Below are 21,401 nucleotides of genomic sequence, written 5' to 3'. Positions count from 1 at the left end.
CCCCCCCCCCAAAAGAAAAAAAAATGACGCAGGGTTTTTTGATCATTACCGAAGACACGGAACCCTTTTTCTTATTAATATTTGCCATAATCGAAACCGTTGTGGCTTAATTCGCCTTTAACAAACTGCTTGAGCGGTCAGGTTTTGACAGCTACTAGAGGGAAGATGAAAACTAATCGTATTTTACTGTTAGCAGAGCTTAAAATCAAAAACTTCTAAAAGAGAAACCAAAAGTATTTGTGGAGCATGACGGATACAAAAAGTGTTAAATAACTTACGTGGTGCTGCGAATCTTCTCGGAAGACACATGGAAAACGGTTCGGTTCTGCATGGAAACAACAATTGACAGGCATATTTTTGTTTTTATTTACAGAAAAATTGCACCGCCTTGAGCCATTATTGGAAGTGTGGGTTACATATTTTTTTTGTAAGACCACTTCTAATACAAAGATTCAGTATATTTCTATAACGAATAATATAATATAAAAAAACACTGAGCATCAGAGAGCACCTTAAAAATTGGCCTTGAACAGATTTAGCGGCAACCTAATCCACTCTTAAATGGTTTTCAAGACGAAAGAATACGCGAAAGGATCAGTCTGATTTTGTGTGTTTGACCGTTTGACCTGTTCTTTCAAACACATAAAATGGTTAATCTAAAAAAAGTATCTCTATTGATCGATAACTTATCGTTGCGGATGTCACCTAAAACTTTTTCCTAAAAGGCTTTCTATGTTCATTGAGTTTTTTTTCCAGTGTAGGACCTCCTTTATGCTAGTGACACTTGCTCCAAGTACACATTTGTTTTATACAAATCTAGCTTTGATTTAGTAACAGAGCTATATACACTCAGTAGCTTATCTCGGCAACGCCAAAGGGCACATATTCGTGACTTCATATCAACGATGGAGCTGGACAATAATCTGGGTACTGCGGGCGCTATTTTACTTGCTCTTCAAAATTATAACTTGTGCGCCGAAGCGGGCGCAAGGCCCGCTTGCTGCAAAGAAAGCAAATATATTTCAGCATTTTTTAGAAATAATATTTAGCACAGACTAAAGGTGCATCCCTATTTAAATTATCCCTTTAGCACTGATGTGTAATGGGACCTGCTCTTCCCTTTAAGCCTCCAACCCATCAGACCCCTTCAGCCGTTCAAACCCCTTCGGCCACTTAAAATGAATCAGCCTCTCAAACCCTTCGGTCGTTCACACCTCAAAAGGTTTACAACTCTTTAGACGCCCAAATGACGTGAACCATAAAAAAACAGTAGTTTAAAACGTGATTGGAAGTTTAATATAGTCCGTCTTTTATACTTATGTTGAAAGTAAGAAAGACAAGAACCAACGTGTACTCGAATCCGGGAGCAAACAGCTATAGACAGAAGCTATCACGTCAAATAGCGGCAATTGAGTTTCTTGTCAACAAGCAATATACTTAGGGGTAGTCAATGCCGCAGGATAAATTCCTGAGATGTACGACACCTCAACTCTTAAAACCTAGCGGGTGCTCCGCACGCATACTACATTTTCATGGATGCGACAATAGTGCATCGAATCCAGTTTGCACACCGGATCATCCAATTCTCATTTCGCTAGCCAAGCTCATCTAGCGTAGTTGTCCGATCAAATCCATCTGAAGAATGTGGTTTGATATTTTCAACCCAAAGCCACTATAAGCGAGACTTTTGTAAAGTCTAGCGAGTCGACTCGAATGCCTGAAGGGCGGGGATGGGAGAGGGAGAGACGAAAGGCTAGATGACTTTCAATGTTGCTCCCCCCACCTTGTGCCACCGTCCAGACCACGTCGTCGCCGATAAACTCCTCTACTTCCCATCCCCCCGACGCCGCAATATCCGACACGGTGGTCAAACCGGAAACGACTGACAGGTTACCTGGGTTATGCAGTAATCCGTCGACACGAGGTGTCGCCGTGGTTAAAGTGGACTCAATTAGCTAGCTAATTCAATCGTTACGGTTGTATCCATGTAAACCTACACACTCTCAGTAGCACTTTTAACAAAACCATGAACGCAAACCAACATCCGATGCCGTTGATAAAATCCTGAGCACGATCACAATGCCGTTTCTGGTGACATAACGGTGGCGTCTCCGGTGTCTTTGTCGCTCGCTAGGCGAGTTTCTGAATCCGGCCGGGCAGAGAGGCGCAAAAAAACAAGGCACTAAAAGACCTTCTTCCTTATCCACACGCCGAACTGTTTTAGAAGAAATATCTAACACTTGAGACGGAAAGACAACACTGAGCGAGCGTTCCTTGCGGCCCCCAATATAAAATTATAAAGCGACTTCCCCGACGGATATATTGCCACGAATGACAAGTGATGAGGCGGCGAATGACTGAGTTAACTGAACGTTTAATGGGGTGAACTTGTGCCCGAAAATAAAAAAAAAGGAAAGAGAAGATAACAGCAGAGCGTCGCGGGCGTCGAAGTCGGCGTAAGAACAGAGTCGAAACCGCTGGGGCGAGACTGCCTCTGACTTGCCACGCGGAGCCCCTTTTGTACATGCATGGCCTTCTGGAACATTCATTGTAGAAGGCTCGATGTGCCGCACATTCTAACCTCGATTCAGCCAAGGCGGTTCCCGAATTTACCAGAACATCACATTCCACAGTCAACAAAACGTGTAGACGCGGTCAGGAATCGAACCCCAGCCTTCTGCGTGGAAGGCAAGCGCAATAACCGTAAGGCCACGGGCGCGCTGCCAACTTCGGCAGCTGCGCCCGCGGGAATATCCTGAAGGGTCTCCTGATCTCTCCCACATACTTCTTAAAACTATTTTGGTATGTCATGTGCTTTCACAGAAAGAATTTTGACCTCTCAAAACAATGGCTGGCCTCTCACACCCTTAAGGAAATCTTGAATGGTACGTCATGCCTCTTAAAAGCCTCGATGGACATTTCCGACCTCTCAGAATATTTCACATGGTACTTCAAGACTTTTCACAAATCCTGGTGTGTTTTACAGACGGTTGTTTGATAGGTATGGAGACATGTAATCTCATTTTCTTCGAGCATAGGGTTAGCGGCAGTGCGTTTACGCATGTTATTGGGATCACTCCTAGTTGTAGGTATTTCGTGGATAATTGAAAAGTACTAAGGTGGGGCGAAATGGGCGAGTTAGTAAACGCTATACATGTTGAAAATAGCTCAAATGACGAAGACGATGGGATAAACATACACGACAGGACAAAGCTGTCGTGTATGTTTCAATGAAAACATTTCTACCTAAGGGGCCACTGATCTAAGCACAAATAGAATAGATATTAGACCTACACTTGTTTTCAATTATTACGAGTGTTTTACGGCTTTTTCACCCTCAATAATGAACTCGTCATGTGCAGCATTTAAGGGAAATTTAGTGCGGGCACATATAGATTAGACATTTTAGAGCGCAGCTCTTGGGCGCCCGTTTCCGGCTTGAGCGGCGTCGGCGTCGCCGTCGACCCCTGTTTGGAAAACACAAACGGGGTTGGTGACACTTCTTTCTCCTCTCAACAGGACAGCTACAAGAGACAGGATAGACGCTGAACTCACAACTCAGTATTTCATCCAGAAGAGAAGAAGAAAGAAGGTGACATATAACCAACAGGCATGTGCTCATGGCACGCGAACTCTAGGGAGCGAGGGAATGGTTTTAGTGCATCAAAGCGTTTAAAAAAAAAAAGATTCTTATCAAGTAGAGTAAGAGAAGCATGGCTCACGCAGTGCTCCCCCAGACCTTGCATACTATTGGCGACGTGAGCGATCGAAAGCGTCGCTGTCGTCGGCCCGCCACAATTGGCCGAATGCTGACTACGACGTCAGCAAAGGATGTCTCACCGACGGAAATAAGAGGAATGTAAGGACTTCAATTTTGACGGTGTTGGCAGTGTTGCTTTGAGAGCCCTATGATTTCAGGCTTCCACCATGTCCATTACAAACACCATCGAACTTGTCGTTCACAAGGTAATGACGTCACGAAAGGTAACCAAACGAGGGCGCCACCGAAACATCTCGCCGCTAATACGCCTCGTAAATTTCTCTGGCGAGTTTTTCCTGTCTGTCCCACGTACGTTCTACCACAGAACGTACGTGGGACAAAAGGAAGATTTATTAATAATAGGCTACGTGAACATACCCTCTCTATGAGATTGACGTTTGGGGGGGACACATGCCTCTGCACCGTCAATCCTGTGCACGTACTCCTAATCTGTCGAGCACCGCTATCGTAGGTCCATATAAGGAAAAACTCCCAGGAGGAATGTACGAGGCATATATTATACAAGGTCTGAGTCCCAGCTTTGCTTGCGCGCACCGCTTACGCGCCGAGCGCCGGGCACGATTCTTTCTGCCGCAGTTATGAGCCAAAAGGCCCCCATCGTATAGTACACTATAAGCATACTATAAGAACACGGTATAGTACACAAAAAGTGAAAATTCAGTCGGCTGGAGTATGCTAAGAGCACACATTTTGTCAACTTCAAATACACTTAAAAGTATACTTTAAGTGTACTTAACGCGGCGCACAAAATGCACTTCTTGTTCTGCCCACTGACCGAGTCACGACGGGCATGAAAAGTGTACTTCACTTTGTGCCCGCTGACCGCCAGCGAGCCGCTACTTGCTGGAGTGGAGGTGAGAAGGAAAATTACACATCTAAAGTTTTCTATATCTTGCATTCCGGCGAGCCACAACGTGCTTCGGCGAGCAGCGACACCCTTGGGCTGGAGACATGAAAGACAGGCAGAGCCCGTTCAACTCAGCTTTGAGGCGGGTGACAATCGGATGGACAGTGAGTCTGTCCATCCGATTTAAAGTGTTTGCAATTCGACAGCCTAGTCTACCTACTCCACAGGCCAGCAAGCATATATTCGTCGTTTTGCAAAGTAAGAATGGAGCACGAAATGTAGACCCGTGTCTGCTCAGTTCCATGGGCGCCGCCATGTTTGTTAATGCTTTCGGCATAACGCAGTAAGGGGGCTCCGCTTTTTTAAAAAGCCCGTTTTTTTGGAACCTTCGCACATATTGTAGTGCAAGATCGTCACATATGCAGAGTCACTAAGCTTCAAGAACAACGCCAATTCCAAGAGTGCTAGAAAAAACAACCGCATCTCCACGTGAGAAATAATGTTGATTGGGGCGAAGCTCTGGTGGTGCTTGTCTGCGTAGACGCTGAGCCACAGCATGCCGAGCCTTTCGTTTGTTTTCGTCCATGTCCCGCCGCGGTCAAATGCTCAAATGCGTATATAACCACGTTCCATACCACACATTCTTTTTCTGACATGGACGAAAACGAACGAAAGGCTCGGCATGCTGCGACTCAGTGTCTACGCAGACAAGCACCACCAGAGCTTCGCCCCAATCAACATGATTCACCACGTGGAGGTGCGTTTTTTTTCCTACACGAGCACGGGAGCACGTGCTCACGTGCTCGTGAGAACGAGCACCCAACGCCGGATATCGGACGGACATGCGGACATGGCTAGTCCCTAAGGAGCTTCGCCCCTAAAAGCAAAAATCTTGTTTTATGTGCAGTGCCTCTCTCCAGAAGAGCCTGCATCCATTGCCGAGATGGCGGGTGTTCTCCACAAACGCGACAGATCGTAGAAACTATGAACATTGTCAGGCTATATTGCCAGGCGCGTCGCCGAGCGAGCGCGTGCGCGGCCGAATGGTTACCGCGCTTGACTGTTGCGCCGAAGGGCTAGGTTTCAATCCCAGTCAGCGGAATGTTCCTGTATTTATTCTTTCAACTTGGCGTTCTCGTAAGTTCGACAAAAATTATCGTCTGATCAAGTCCCGAATATTCTACGCGCCGAAAGTTCTGTGCCGAGTGTTCCAGTAATCCACGAGGATACATAAGGGACTCCGCAAGGGGAGCGGAGTCAGTCTCGCCCCAGCGTTCGATCCTGGTGTTTCGCCACCATCGACGCTATCTTTTCTATTTCGTTTGGGGAATAATGTAGGAAATAGCGCGAAAGTAAGCTCACTCGCATAGAAAACACACGCACACCAGAAAAAAGGTTGCCAGAAAAAAGGCAGCGCAACGTGAGTGGCCTTTTTATTGGTGTGCCCGTATTTTAGTGTGAGAGATTTCACTTTTGCGCTATTTCCTACAATATGAAGCTTGAATTAGTTTTTTTCATATAAAGGAGTAAAAGAATATGCAGATAAAGCAGAATGCAAACCAGAGTTGAGAGGCAGCGCAGTGTATACCCAATTCACACTGGCAGCCTAAAGCAGGCACGTAGCCAGGATTTTGTTTCGGGGGGGGGGGGGGGGGGGGGGGGGCGCTTAAGACAGAATTCCTTATGAGGGAGAGGAGGGAGAGGAGGTCCAAGAAAAAATATGGGAAGGTGGCCGAGCCCCCCCCCCGAAAATAGGTGCCTTTGCATTCGGCGAATGAGCCCGTGCTCTTGTGTCGCGAGCGCGTGCCACGCGCGGAAAATCATGAATTGATTGGCCGCAGATAATAATGGTTCCTTCGCTAAAGGTACCTTTACGATAATGTGAATTGTGTATTAAAGTTCTTTCTTTGTGTGAGTGAATTTTTGAAGTGTGGCTGTTCTTGTGCGCTGTGAAGTGAAAGCATGCATGATCCGCCAACTCGCCCAAGCTGCAGTATTGATTAAATTATAGGAAGCGTTAACAGGCGGCCATATCTCTGTGCGTGGTCTCTGAGCGCGGACTGGCGGCGAGCTTCCATAGTTTTTTTGCAGCGTGCATTTTTTATTATCGAGCGCCCGGACTTAGTAGAGTAGTAACGTGAACTCATTCTGAACATGCGCTTTAAACACCACCCTCAAATATGGCGTCCAGTAAATAATCCTGTAAATTTACTAGGCTCTCCTATTAAAATATCCCATTAATACACCGCGTATACGTTTATTTAGTGCTTTTTATTGAGGTAAGATTTTTTGGCGTTTCATTAAAACGTAGGAGTGCGCGTGAAAATCTTCGATCAACGCTCAAAGTATTGAGAGCACGGGCACCTTAAGGTTTGTCTTCATTGCCTCAGAAAATTGTCCCCAGGTGCAAAACGGTTTTACGGGGTGGAAGTGATGTAACTGGTTGAACGACAAAACATAAAATGAGTTGTTTAGATCCAAGTGGAATGTAAACTTTATAACAAAAAAAAATGGTTTGAATCCCTTACCTTTGATACCTTCCAGTAGAGAGGAAAAAAAAGTAATTTTGTATTCCACCCCAATCGAGCTACATCAGAATTAATTATGGCGGCCGTCACACGAAAGTTCTACAGCGCACCACAGGTCAGAGCACGCGGAGAGATTGAGCGTCATGCCGGCTTGTGGATCGTGTACTGAGTGAGTCACGTTAAATGGTAGATGTGTCGCGGACTTGGCGAAACACCCATTAACATCGACACACCACAAGCCATTTCATGGACTGTGAATCGACCGACATCTCCATCGGTTTTGGTACGTCATAGCTCTCGCCATGGCTTCTGGGAACCGTAGTAATTTACTTGATGCCGACCCTCTGCGGGTCTGCGCTAGCAGACCACGAGGGTGCTACCTCCCGCGCTTGTGGCTGATTCCTGTTGACTACAATTATGGCGGCATGACGCATGCGTGGAACACCCTTTGAGATTAGTCTATTTTTGCCGGTGAAAGTGAGGCGGAAATGTGCTCGGCGCATGAAACATTTCGTGATTGAACGGGTTTGAAACCATCATTACGCTCAACGTTTGTGCTTCGAAACTAAAATGAAATGGCGTGACTTACCAACAGGGTGCCCAGAATGTGGTTCGTAGTTCCAGAACAGTCAGCTCGGAGTCCTGAAATTGCGGAATGAATCTGAGCGTACACCCTGAGGCATCTGCTGCTTCTAACTTACGTCAACTTGGACGCGTGGACGATTCTTCATATGGACAACTCTCAAAGGCTCGGGTGAATTCGAGGGACTTTTGTAAACGCGCATTTGGTTTCTTAAAATGTTTGACGAACGAGGTCGCGGTCTAAATGATTACGATCGCTCGTTGCAGGTACGCACTTTTGCCTAAAGGGAAACTCCGCTACGTTTTGTCTAATTTTTATAATCTCACTGTTTCTGGTGCCAAATGTGTTTCTAAATTAAGAGCTCGATTTTGTTTGTGGTGCCTACTGAGGTTTTGTATAAATTCAGCCTCTAAGTTGTGATTTGGTTGTCTATTGCGAAACAGAAACTTCCAGCTCGAGAAACGGCAACCGTTTTGATCATCTGCATGGCTGACCTTAAATTTGTACTGGGATACAGCGAGACGTATATGTTTCCAAGTTTGAGGAGCAGTTTGAAATAAGTCAGGTAAAAGGCAGCAGTGCTTTTCTGTTTTTATTTCTAGCTATTCAACATCAGTAGCTATTGTGGGTTTTCGTTTCAACTCAAGCACGGTTTCAGGGTCAAAATTTTAATTTCAACCAAAATATTTTATGTTCTTGATGAATTCTCGAAATGGAAGACAGCCCAAGCGGCCAGCTTGGCGGATTTGTTTTCTTTTCAAGTTTTTAACTATTAAAATTGCTGAGGCGAAAACTGACGGTTCCTCCACATGAGGGAGATCGCACGTTAAACCGCTGGTTATTTTGTCCTTTCTAAGAATGCTGTACTATGCATTTCCTGGAATTCTGTCACTATACATTTAATTACGATGAATTGGCTGAAATATTGTAGTTTAGAATTATTAAAAAAAAATATATCTAACCCGGAGGACGCTAACAGACAACCACACTGTTTCAGCTGGCAAGGACAAATGTTTATTTTGAACCTGTTGAAAATCAGTATTTAACAAAACAGTGAGTAACCCTTTAAATCCCCAGCGTCACGGTACTGTTTAGAACTACGTGTTTATATGTAATATTTCCCAACTCTCTGAAGGGGGCTGACTGTAAGACGTTTTATGAATAGTGTCATTTAAATATTGTGTAACTCTAGCGTGCGCGATGTATTCTGAACATTAGGGTACTACTGTTGAAGGCAACAGTCTGGATGCTTTAAAGAGCACGCTTATTTCTTTACACTGTGATTGCTGCAAGCTCAGTGTTTTTTACATTATGCCTCCTTGAAATATTTAGACTTTGGATAACTCACCATTGGTTAAACTTTATTGCCTAACTTTAAGGTGACCGTTTCAAATGTAGGGTCGCCTAACCTCTTATCTTCTGATTATGACATGAAGGCGTCGAACTTAACGTGGAACTGACCACATTGTATGACTGCAAGAAAAGAGAGCCACTGATCTCTATTGTAGCAGGCTGGATCGCGGTCGAGGCTTCTCTTACGGGGGTCAAGTGACACCGCTGGAAGCCATCCCTTGACACCAGCTCGTGCTGTTGCGATCGGCCTTGGCCGGGGCCGCGTCTCTTCCTTTGCCCTCTCTTTGTGCCCGCCCGACCGTGTTGTTTATAATCGAAAACCACCCGTCTGAGCCGTTGTTGATGCTGTTATGACCCGTCTCGATCTCCCTGTGTTTGTGAAGATCGACCTTGCATTCCGGTGCGGACGACGACCAAGCGAACGTCGAGACGGTTGGCGTGCGATCCGAACCCTTTTCGCACGTTCGACCGAAACTGGAGAAGCGTTTCTCTTGGCCCTTGGCCCAAGGGCATCAGAACCGACGTTCCCGTCGGTGTGCTTTGTCTACGGCGTCTGCCTTGCGTATGCCTTCCACGAGAACGTTGCCGTCGGTGTGTTCTGTCTACGGCGTCTGCATTCCACGGAGGCGTCTGCATTCTACGAGAACGCCAGACAGAATCCGACCCTGAACAGATGGACTGTCTGTTGTGTCTTAGTCTACCGTACGCAAGACAATCCCGTACTAGTCGCCCTCAATTCGGAGAAGAACAACGACCGAGCATCAGGGCCGAGAGGAGGAGGCTGACGTCGAGGCCAACTTTGGAATACGGCCCTAACCAACCAATGGCACGGCAGCTCCAGAACACCGGTTTTATTATATAAGGACCTTTTCGCTGCCCATTCGGCGCTCTCCGACGATGTAGAAACTTCTGTAGATATGTAATTAAACAGAGTTAATCATGAGAGACCCTCCCGTCTCCTGCTGATGTTCCTGCCTGGAGTCAGTTTGCGATCCTTGTCTTCGCCTGGTCCTGCCTGAGGCTGCCTCCGGAACTCCTCGGTCACAACAATGCATAGGACTCAAGGTAAAACGACTGAAAAAAATCATTTCCCCCGCTCCTAAAGCGTTGTCGGCACTGAAAGTTTTTGGCTGCTGTTTTGGAAGCCAGCGAAATAGCTTGTGGACGAACATTAAAACTGACAGCCCTCACAGATCTTATAAATCAGTGTTTTGCGGTCAAGAGTGACTCCGCTGGGCGAAAAATGTAGTGCAGCGCATTGAAAGAACAGTCACCTAGAGTTACCGCGGAGTCTGTGGCGGTTTCGACAGGTTGGGTTTAGCAGACGACAAGCTTGTAGGCTTTGCTACGCGGAATTAGCTCACGCCCGGAAAGTCGCTGTTAACGTTGAACTTTTTCAACATTCATCAACCTCTGGGCTTCCCCGGGGCGGTCTCATTGACGGCAAGTTACTTTGTTTACTCCACTACGAGACCAAGCTTGCCAGCTCAGCCGCGTGCTCCTGCACGTTTGATATTTTTAATCGGCGTTCGAACACTTGACACATACCGATTTGGTATCCAGACAGCTGATATAATGATCGCGGCACATAATACAATACTCTTCTTCGAGCACAGCGTACAAGCTTCAGTATTCCTTCTTCTGTTTATGTCGCCCATAGACTTGAGTGTATTGCCTGGTGTCAAGTAATGGCCGCCGGTGGTGCCACCAACGGGCTCACGATCTGCGATTTAGCCTACTACAATAGAGATCAGTGGAGAGAGCGCCTCGAGAGCACACCACGCAAGAGCGCCAGTAGGAGAGCCCGCGACGCTTGAGCTCAGCAATACGAGAGCGCGTGCCATTAGAGCGTGCGTCACGAGAACGCTAAACGGGCTTAACGCGCGTCTTGAGGGCGCCATCGGGGCCGATTAATGGGTTAAAGTATTGCGATCAATGTTTCGTTTCTCGGTCGTCTCTGTTTCCTTTTTTTTTGCTTTTCTTTAGCTGGCAACAGCAGTTACATGCAGGACGAATGTGTACGACGCGTTTCAAACATGGCCGAATCCAACCATTGCCTCTAATGTTGATCTCGATGTGCAATTCTGTCCGGGAACATTCTGCGTAGGATGATTTCGATCAGGATTATTTTTCTTTTTTTTGCCGTCTTTTGCCCGTGTCGTAAGAGGGTTAGTCGATCGGGTTATTTGCTGGTAATTGCCATCGAGATTTTGAGATGGCCATACCTTGGGATAATTTCGTGACATTTCCAAGTCGTTGCTTAGTATCGGCGGCAAATTTTCTGAAATAAAATTTGCCAGGTAGAAACGTAACGCAATATTTCATTTTAAACATACGGAATATCACCATATTCATAGTTTATAAAAGCGTTATATTGTCACGGGTGGTGAGTCGTGACCAATAAACAAGAAATAAACAGAAATAAATAAACGTTTAATGTGGCGAACTTGTGCCAAAAATAAAGAAGGAAACAGAAGAAAGCAGAGCGTCGCGGGCGTCGAAGTCGGCGTGTCAGCAGAATCGAGCGCTGGGGCGAGATTTTCTCGACAAGGTCGCGGGCGGCCTCTTATCTAGAGTGAGTCAGTATCTCGAAGATTCGGCGGAGAAGGTTCGAGCGTAGCGCGCTCGGGGCGAGAATGAACAAGCACTTTCTAGAACAACAAAAACAGGGATGAACGATAGTCATGTCCGCAGCAAGAGTGAACGAGAACTTTCTACAAGTCCGTGACCCTGCGCGCGGCATTATCCCCCCCTTTAAAAAGTGCATCGTCCCGATGCAGCACAAAACGAAAAACAACAAACAAAAACAAATCCAAAACAAAAAGGCAGCAGAATCGCGAGCCGCTGTTCACAGTTCACCCGTCGACGAGAGTGGAAAGTTCTATCGTTCGTAATACGGCTTCAGCCGGACGACGTGCACCAACTCGGGTCGCGGCTGACGTCTTGCAGATGGGCGCGTTCCGTCGGGGAGGACTTCGTAGTTAAGATCACCGAGGCGACGAAGCACTTTGTAGGGTCCAAAGTATCGTTTCAGCAATTTCTCACTGAGGCCGCGGCGACGGATGGGCGTCCATACCCACACCCTATCTCCGGGCTGGAAGTGGACGTCTCTGCGACGAAGGTTGTAGCGGCCGGCGTCGACGCGTTGCTGGTCTTGAATCAGGAGTCGGGCGAGCTGGCGAACTTCTTCGGCGCGTTGAGCAACCGCCTGGGCGTCGTCGCTCTCGTTGTCAGATGGCTCATGGGGCAGCATGGCGTCCAGCATGGTCGTTACCTTCCGACCATGTACCAGCTGGAAAGGGGTGAATCCAGTGGTCTCTTGAACCGCCGTATTGTAGGCGAACGTGACGTAGGGCAGCACCTCGTCCCACGTCTTGTGCTCTACGTCGACGTTCATAGAGATCATATCTGCGATTGTCTTGTTGAGTCGCTCCGTCAGCCCGTTGGTCTGCGGGTGGTACGCAGTTGTACGACGATGGCTGGTGTGACTGAGTCGGAGGATTTCTTGGGTCAGTTGTGCCATGAACGATGATCCGCGATCTGTAATCAGAACTTCTGGAGCGCCGTGCCGGAGGACGATGGACTCAATGAAAAACTTGGCAACTTCCACAGCAGTCCCCGAAGGAAGAGCTTTCGTTTCGGCGTACCGCGTGAGATAATCTGTGGCGACGATGATCCAGCGGTTCCCCGACGTCGAAGGCGGAAAAGGACCAAGTAGATCCATTCCGATCTGCTGGAAGGGTGCAGTTGGAGGAGAAATAGGCTGCAGGAGTCCGGCCGGCCTCGTCGGAGGTTTCTTGCGTCGCTGGCACTCCTGGCATGATCGTGTGTACAGGTGGACGGTCTTGGGGAGCTTGGGCCAGTAATACTTTTCACGAATACGGGCCAGTGTCCGGCTGTATCCAAGGTGTCCGGACGTCGGGTCGTCGTGACATGCTTGAAAGATCTCCCCTCGAAGGTCGGTCGGTATTACCAGCAGCCACGGTGAGTTGTTGTTCCCGAAGTTCTCTTTGTAGAGTACACCTTGCCGAATGGTGAAGGTCGGCACGGCTCGTGAGAAAACACGGGGTACGGTACCGCCGCGCCCTTCCAGGTGCTCGATTAAGGCTCGCAGCTCCGGATCGTCTCGTTGACGTCGTGCCATGTCATCGGTGTTCACTGCGCCTAGAAAGCACTCGTCATCATCGTCGTCGTCGCTGCTGCCGGAAGGTGTTTCGACAGGGGCCCTGGACAGGCAGTCAGCGTCGCTGTGCTTGTGTCCTGACTTGTAAACCACAGTCATGTTGAACTCTTGTAGCCGGAGGCTCCATCGAGCGAGGCGTCCTGACGGGTCCTTGAGGTTCGCAAGCCAGCAGAGCGAGTGGTGGTCCGTGACTACGCGGAACGGGCTTCCGTACAAGTACGGACGAAACTTCGTGATTGCCCAGACGACCACAAGGCATTCTTTCTCAGTCGTGGAGTAATTTCTCTCTGCCTTGGACAGTGTCCGACTTGCGTAGGCGATGACTCGTTTGGTGCCTTCTTGTACTTGAACTAGTACCGCGCCAAGTCCTGCGTTACTTGCGTCAGTGTGAATCTCGGTGTCCGCATCCTGATCGAAATGTCCAAGAACCGGAGGCGTCTGGAGTCGTCGCTTCAGCTCGTCGAATGCCTGCTGCTGTTCCTCGGCCCATTCGAACCTCTCGGCGTCCTTGGTGAGGTTTGTGAGCGGTGCGGAAATTCGTGCGAAATCCCGAACGAAGCGACGATACTAGGCGCAAAGTCCAAGGAATCTTCGCACGGCCTTTTTGTCTGTCGGCACTGGAAATGACGCGACGGCGCGAGTCTTCTCAGGGTCTGGGCGCACGCCTTCGTTGCTAACCACGTGACCTAGAAACTTCAGTTCGTCATAGGCGAACCGACACTTTGACGGCTTGAGGGTGAGTCCAGCGGTCCGTATGGCTTGAAGAACAGCTCGGAGTCGTCGCAAGTGCTCGTCGAAGTCGCTGGAAAACACCACGACGTCATCGAGGTAGACCAGACAGCTCTGCCACTTCAGTCCTGCCAGTACGGTGTCCATAACACGCTGGAAAGTTGCTGGCGCCGTACATAGTCCGAAGGGCATTACCTTGAACTCGTACAGCCCATCCGGCGTGACGAAAGCTGTCTTCTCTCGGTCCCGTTCGTCGACTTCGATCTGCCAGTAGCCGCTCTTCAGGTCCATCGATGAGAAGTATCGAGAGTGGCGCAGCCGGTCTAACGTGTCGTCGATTCGGGGGAGTGGGTAGACGTCTTTCTTCGTCACCGCGTTCAGCTGCCGGTAGTCCACGCAGAACCGAAGTGTTCCGTCCTTCTTCTTAACTAGTACGACTGGAGAGGCCCACGGACTGCTTGATGTCTGGATTATGTCGTCGTTCAGCATCTCTTGAACTTGCTCCTGGATCACCTCCCTTTCTTTAACGGAGACTCTGTACGGTGATCGATGCACAGGGCGCGCGTCGTCCTCGGTAATGATGCGGTGCTTCGCAACGGCTGTTTGGCGTACCTTCGACGACGTCGCAAAGCAGTCACGGTATTCGGCGAGGAGGTTCATCAGCTGCCGTCGTTTTGGGTCCGGAAGCTTAGGGTCGATGTCGAGTTGCGCTGGCGACGTACCGTCTTGCTGAGGTGGCGAGGATTCATCAGTAATGGCGGCGATTTCGGCGGAGTTTCGGAGATCCTCGACGTGGCCAACGGCTGCACCTTTCGTGAGGTGTTGCGTTTCATTCCCGAAGTTCGTCACGAGGACCACAGTGCGGCCATCCTGAAGTTCAGCTACTCCTCGTGCGACGCCTATTCCTCTTCCCAGGAGCAACTGGAGGTTACCTTCCAGAAGAACTTCGCTACGGGTAGCTGCATCGGTCACGACAGGTACGACAACACTTGATCGCGGCGGCAGATTCACGTGGTCGGCAGCGACTCGGACGGCGGCTGACGCAGTTTGGAGTTTCTCTGAAGGCGGAACAGGTGTCCGCAGCGTCAATCTGTTTTCTCCAAGGTCGATGACGGCGCCGTATTCACACAAAAAGTCCATGCCGAGAATGACGTCTCTGGAACAGTCTTGTAGAATGACGAATTTCACAGGACACGTCTCGCCGTGAATTTCGACGCGAGCGGTGCACCTTCCGACAGGCGTGATGAGGTGTCCTCCGGCGGTTCGTATCTGCGGTCCATCCCACGGCGTCGTGACTTTTCGAAGGTGGCGAGAGAGCCTCCCACTCAGTACTGAGTAGTCTGCCCCGGTGTCAACGAGTGCCGATGCGTTTTGGCCATCGATAACAACGTTTAGGTTGTTGGACACCGTTGCAGGCGCGTCGGTGCAATGCGGGGCGTCGAGAGAGTGGGAGCGCTCCGGCGTTCTTGGAGGCTGTTTGCTTCCGTCGTTTTCGGCAACGTCACCTCCAGGCGTTGCCGCACTCAGTTTTCCCGACGACGCAGGGGAGACAGGCTCTCTCGGCGGGATCGTGGCGCTGGGGAGGCTGAACGTCGTGGCGATGGGGAGCGGGCTTCACGGCGGAGAGACGACACTGGGGAGGGGGAACGTCGGAGGTACTCCTCGATGTCGTGAGGGCGTTCGCCGTACCTCGGGCGTGGGTCGTTCGGGTGGAACCCACGCAGGCCCATTTGCCGGTAGGGACAACGACGGTAGATATGGTCGGCCTCCCCGCAGTGGTAGCACAACGGTCGTCGATCGGCCGTCCTCCACACGTCGGTTTTCGTGGAGCAGCTTGTTCTGGGCGGACGTACGCCCGATCTTCATGGTGTCGTGAATACTGCGGCGCTAGAGGTTCACGTCGAGGTGGCACCGTATACGGGTGAGCAGGGGGCGGTGGTCGTCGGGTAGCTGCGGCGTAGCTCAGCTTCGGTGGTTCAGGAGCGGCGCTGGCGAGAACTTCTGGCTGCAGCGCCTGCTGAAGTTCTTCCCGGACAATCTCAGCGACTGAGGGCGTATCCAGGCTTGTGGCAGCAGGTAGCAACTTCTTCAACTCCTCCCGGACGGCTTCACGGATAAGGTCACGGATGTCGGGGAGGGTGGTGCCCAGGTCGGATCCAGATGTCGCTAGAGTAGTTACGCCAGGGTGTCGTTGGTAGTGTCTGGCGCGGGCTAGCAAGGCCCGTTCCATATTTGTCGCCTCCGTGATGAACTCGTCGACTGTTGTTGGGGGATTCCGGATGAGAACGCCGAAAATCTCGCTTTTCCCACCCCTCATCAGGTGGTGCAGCTTCTTCTCCTCGGTAGCCTGAGGATCGGCGCGGGCGCTTAGGCGGAGAACATCCTCCACGAAGCCGGTGATGCTCTCGTTGGGGCCTTGAGTCCTGGTACGCAGTAAGTCTTCGGCTCTCTTTCGGCGGTGCTGGTTGACAAATGTCGCCTTCAGCTGGCTCTTGAAAATGTCCCAGGATGTCCATGAAGACTCGTGATTTTCGTACCAGCTTCTGGCAGTCCCTTCGAGCGAGAAATACACGTTTTGCAGCCGTTGCTTGTTGGTCCAGCTATTGTGGCGGGCGACGCGTTCGAATTGGTCGATCCAATCTTCAACGTCTTCGTGGAGTTCGCCGTGGAACGGAGCCGGTGTCCAAGGAGCGACGGGTAGGTAGACGACGGCAGGAGCGGCGGGGGCCTGCGACTGGTTGTCCATCGTCGTCTTCTTCGGCTTGGGTTTATCCAGGAGCAAACCGTACACCGGATCCTCTCCCTTGGTGCGGCGGCTGGTCCGAGTTTCAGGTTCCGCGCTGAGTGGTCTTCTCAGCGAGCTTGGAGTCGGGCTTGCACTGCGGGTCCTGGGAGGGGAACGCTGCACGGGCATGCGGTACCCCGCACCTCCACCAGAATGTCACGGGTGGTGAGTCGTGACCAATAAACAAGAAATAAACAGAAATAAATAAACGTTTAATGTGGCGAACTTGTGCCAAAAATAAAGAAGTAAACAGAAGAAAGCAGAGCGTCGCGGGCGTCGAAGTCGGCGTGTCAGCAGAATCGAGCGCTGGGGCGAGATTTTCTCGACAAGGTCGCGGGCGGCCTCTTATCTAGAGTGAGTCAGTATCTCGAAGATTCGGCGGAGAAGGTTCGAGCGTAGCGCGCTCGGGGCGAGAATGAACAAGCACTTTCTAGAACAACAAAAACAGGGATGAACGATAGTCATGTCCGCAGCAAGAGTGAACGAGAACTTTCTACAAGTCCGTGACCCTGCGCGCGGCAATATAAAAAAAAAAAAGAAAAAAAAGTGCAAAATTGTCTCAACAATTGCATCGAGCCTGCAGAGCATGGCCTTTTGAATGCGGCCTTCTTTATTGAATTGGGACCCTCTAGGTGGCGGTATAGTTGCGAATACCGTCCTCTTACCTTTCCAAGGAGCACACATGCGCTCACATGAAGCGCGCTCAAGTCTCGCGCACTCTCCCGTCGACGCTATCGGGTACTGCGCTTTCGAGTTATACAGCCTTGACAAAATTTAGCTTTTTTCATACTGCTGCCTCTCCGGATTTAAAGGGGCCATGCAACAATATTCGGAAGGATGGCTCCTCACTTTGCATAACCTTACATGCACTAGTGGGACCCAAGAATTCTCGCTTTCGAGTTATACAGCCTTGACAAAATTCAACTTTTTTCATACTGCTGCCTCTCCGCATTTAAAGGGGCCATGCAACAATATTCGGAAGGATGGCTCCTCACTTTGCATAACCTTACATGCACTAGTGGGACCCAAGAATTCTCGCTTTGGAGTTATACAGCCTTGACAGAATTTAGCTTTTTTCATACTGCTGCCTCTCCGGATTTAAAGGGGCCATGCAACAATATTCGGAAGGATGGCTCCTCACTTTGCATAACCTTACATGCACTAGTGGGACCCAAGAATTCTCGCTTTCAAGTTATACAGCCTTGACAAAATTCAACTTTTTTCATACTGCTGCCTCTCCGCATTTAAAGGGGCCATGCAACAATATTCGGAAGGATGGCTCCTCACTTTGCATAACCTTACATGCACTAGTGGGACCCAAGAATTCTCGAGGCGTCTTCGTGGCGGTGAAATTCCGAGGATAAAAGCGGCCCTTTGCTTTGAATCTCTCCTTCGCAAAGCTTCATGCCAACAATGCGATCCCCAGGAGTAGGTCATCAAACTTTGCGGTCTCCGCTGGGACGATATTTGAATGGTGCTCATCCAGTGGACACGAAGACTGCCTGGCCATTCGATTTTGGCTCGTGACAATCAATGCCTCGAGATGCATTCGGGTAATGGCTAGTGCGCAATCGTTCGGATGACGGGAATCGCCGAACTTTAACAAATCGTGGAACTCAAGGTTCGCCTTGTGCTCTGCCAACCCCAAGGCGTGACAACGTTAAAACATTGGTGGCATATAATCGGCTCCAAACCACGTCGCCAGTTTTTATGGCTGCGAGTTGAGGAGGTAAAAGTTGGTTTTTAACTGATTTTTTCTGCGACTGCCTAGAGAAATGAGCAATGTGTGTTTCATCGGTCAAGCTACAATTCTAAGCTGCATTTAGTTGAAAGTAGAAATATTGTTGCATCTCCCCTTTAAATTAAAAAAAAAGCTACTGTTTTGAATTTGGTTTAGTCTAAGCCACACTTTTGTAACCCTTAGTAAGAATAAACATAGCTAATGCTGAAGCTTAAGTAGGAATGGGCAAAATACATGCAAATATGTATCGAAATACAAATACAAAATACTTCGTCAAAAATGTATTTAATTAAAAATCTAATTACATTTCCCCAAAGAACATCTAAGTTCAAGATAAAAATACAACCAAATGTATTTGGTCTCCTCCAAATACTTTTCCAAATACATTCCTCAAAATTTGCGTCGGTGACTTCAGGGCACCTGCAACGGGTTTCTGGGTATCTCATTTTAATTTTGCATCGCACACTCGAGAGTTAATCTGCGAGGCTCTAGTAATGTAATAGAAATATAATCACAAAAAAATATATAATCAGCTTGGACGTAATAGGTGAAAAAAGTACAGAGCTTCAAGCAGCTTTTTATGTCGATTATATTTTGGTATAGAACAACAAAGAACCGAGACGACCAAGACGCGCAGCGCTAGCTAGAGAATTTTTTACTGTTGCAACTCGCACCAGTTACGAAAATCTGGATGACCCGCGCATTGAGAATGTTTCAGGCAAAAATATGGATGGAAATCAGGCTGGAAAGCATCGCAAGTTGTTACAGGCACTTATTTAGGCGCTCTGCCCGTGAACGGGGATTTCGTCGCTGTTCTTGCCCTGGACTAACACCGTAATCACAAAGTCACTAAACGCTTGTGCTTGATTGAGAGACAATGCATTCGGTGCAGAACATAGTTTTCTTCCTGCTCTGGACAGTGACGATAAATTTGAGGGACGTATTTTCGCCCACAAAATTGTTTTTAATTACAATTGCATTTGAAATACCCACGTTTTAGTATTTAAATGCACACGTCTAATACATTACCCAATTCGTAATTAAATACAAATGCAAAATACACAAAGTATTTGAAAAATGGATTTCAAATACTTGTATTTGAAATACTGCCCATCCCTGAGCTTAAGCTAGTTTGTGTGACATCTTTGAAAGGTTAAAACAGCAGAAGCGACGAGGGAAGAGAGGCAGGGCAGATACACATCCCAGTGTCCTTCTCCTTCTAGTCCCTCGTCGTTTGCGCTGTTTTAAAGTTGGTACGAAATCTAATCTACAACCTTTGCTAGATAACGTGACTGAAATGTTGTTTAACCGTGCTGCCCGCGGTGTTTTTTTTTAGTACAGGCCCTTATTGTTTTAGAGACATAACAAACAAGACACTGTTTAGCGCGTTTTTAATTCATTGCTGCGAGACTATAGCCAGCTTCCTATTTCGCAGAATATGATTTGTTACCATCACTAGGCTAGGCCTAGCAGGTCATTGGCTGGACCACATTGCTCGACTCTAACCGTCCCCCCCCCCCCCCCCCACACACACACACACACAGCTACAATCTAAATTTAACTCTTATGCGTCGTTTCATCTCGAATGTGACTACTCTTTGTTAGACAGTTGAAACGTCCCTGAGGTGTGGCCTAAGGAGATTATTTTTCGTCAGTCTTACGGAAAACTTGACAGGACTCGTTTATATGTATCTGAGAGAGAAAGATTGGACGACGATGCATCTACGCCATAAGTTTTTTTTTTGTTTTTTTGTATCAGACTGCTCGTGGCTGAAGAACAAAAGCAGCGGAACTGAGGACGAATATTCTTTCAACTGACAAAGACATAGTTAGTCTGACAGAAACGTGGCTCTGTGACAGAATATCTAGTGTTGAATATTTTCCTCCAAACTATGTTGTTCACAGGAGAGATCGCGACTATGCAAACACGGGTCAAAAATTTGGAGGCGGGGTTTTGGTAGCTGCTGACTGTGCTGTTCAGTCGCCTCGAAGAGCGGATTTCGAAACCTGTGCTGAGTGTGTTTGAATGAAAATTCATGCCAGCGATGGTTTCCACTACTTAAGGTGAACTATTATTTCACTCCACTTTTTGATGACGTTGCGTCTATTGACCATTTTGAGACCCTCTGGAAAACTGCTAATTTTTCTAAATACAGGTTACAAATATATGGAGATTTTAACCTTCCTGGTCTTGATTGGTCGACTGGAACGGTGTCGCATATTAGTAGTGTAACTTCTAAGAAAGCGGAATGGTTACTTCCTTTTTAAAATTTCTATGGGTTTACTCAGTTCAACTTTTGCGAAAATACGGCTGATAATGTGCCTGACTTATGCTTATCAAATGCACCCATGGAGTATCTTGTTCCGGCTGTTATACCTTTGGTGCCTGTTGATGCATATCATCCTCCCTTTGTAGTTCAGTTTTGTTTGTCATGTAGGCCCCATGCTAATCATCAGTTGTCGGCGTATTGTCATAGAAATGAAGACTATGGCGGTTGCTATGATAGTCTTGTTCAGCATAATTGGTCTGATATTTTATCGGATCAAAATGCTGATTCAGCCACTACTAAATTTACTACTGTAGTGTCTACTGTAATGATTGTTTTTATTCCGAAACAGCAAGCACATAAAGTTAATTATCCTAGCTGGTTCTCTCGAGAACTAAAATGCCTATTTCGCAATAAGTCTCACTGTAATCGGATCTTTAAGAAAACAGGTCTAACCACCTCGTACGATAAATGCAGTGTTTCCCGTGCTCTCGTGAAAAACGTCTATAAAAAGGATAAACTATTGCACTCGTCGAATGTTGAAAAAAGTTTTAACTAGAGAACCTCGGACGTTCTGGCACTATGCTTAAAGCCACATGCGCGA

General features: G+C 48.2%; 1 protein-coding gene across 1 annotated transcript in view; it reads right to left on the bottom strand.

Moving 5' to 3' along the window:
- Positions 1-21,401, bottom strand: part of LOC8031031 (putative phosphoenolpyruvate synthase) — a 382,894-nt gene that overhangs the window by 253,967 nt on the left and 107,526 nt on the right. Inside the window, exons 7-8 of the mRNA XM_040212580.3 lie at positions 7,746-7,798; positions 279-325 (exon numbers count right to left, since the gene is read on the bottom strand). Coding sequence (XP_040068514.2) covers positions 279-325; positions 7,746-7,798 — 100 coding nt within the window. The remainder of the gene's footprint in view (positions 1-278; positions 326-7,745; positions 7,799-21,401) is intronic.

Source organism: Ixodes scapularis, unplaced genomic scaffold (genome assembly GCF_016920785.2).
Source record: "Ixodes scapularis isolate PalLabHiFi unplaced genomic scaffold, ASM1692078v2 PGA_scaffold10__122_contigs__length_95168666, whole genome shotgun sequence".
In the NCBI taxonomy this organism is placed as follows: domain Eukaryota; kingdom Metazoa; phylum Arthropoda; class Arachnida; order Ixodida; family Ixodidae; genus Ixodes; species Ixodes scapularis.
The sequence above is the reverse complement of the archived record's forward strand: the minus strand, read 5'-3'. Positions and strand labels throughout refer to the sequence as shown.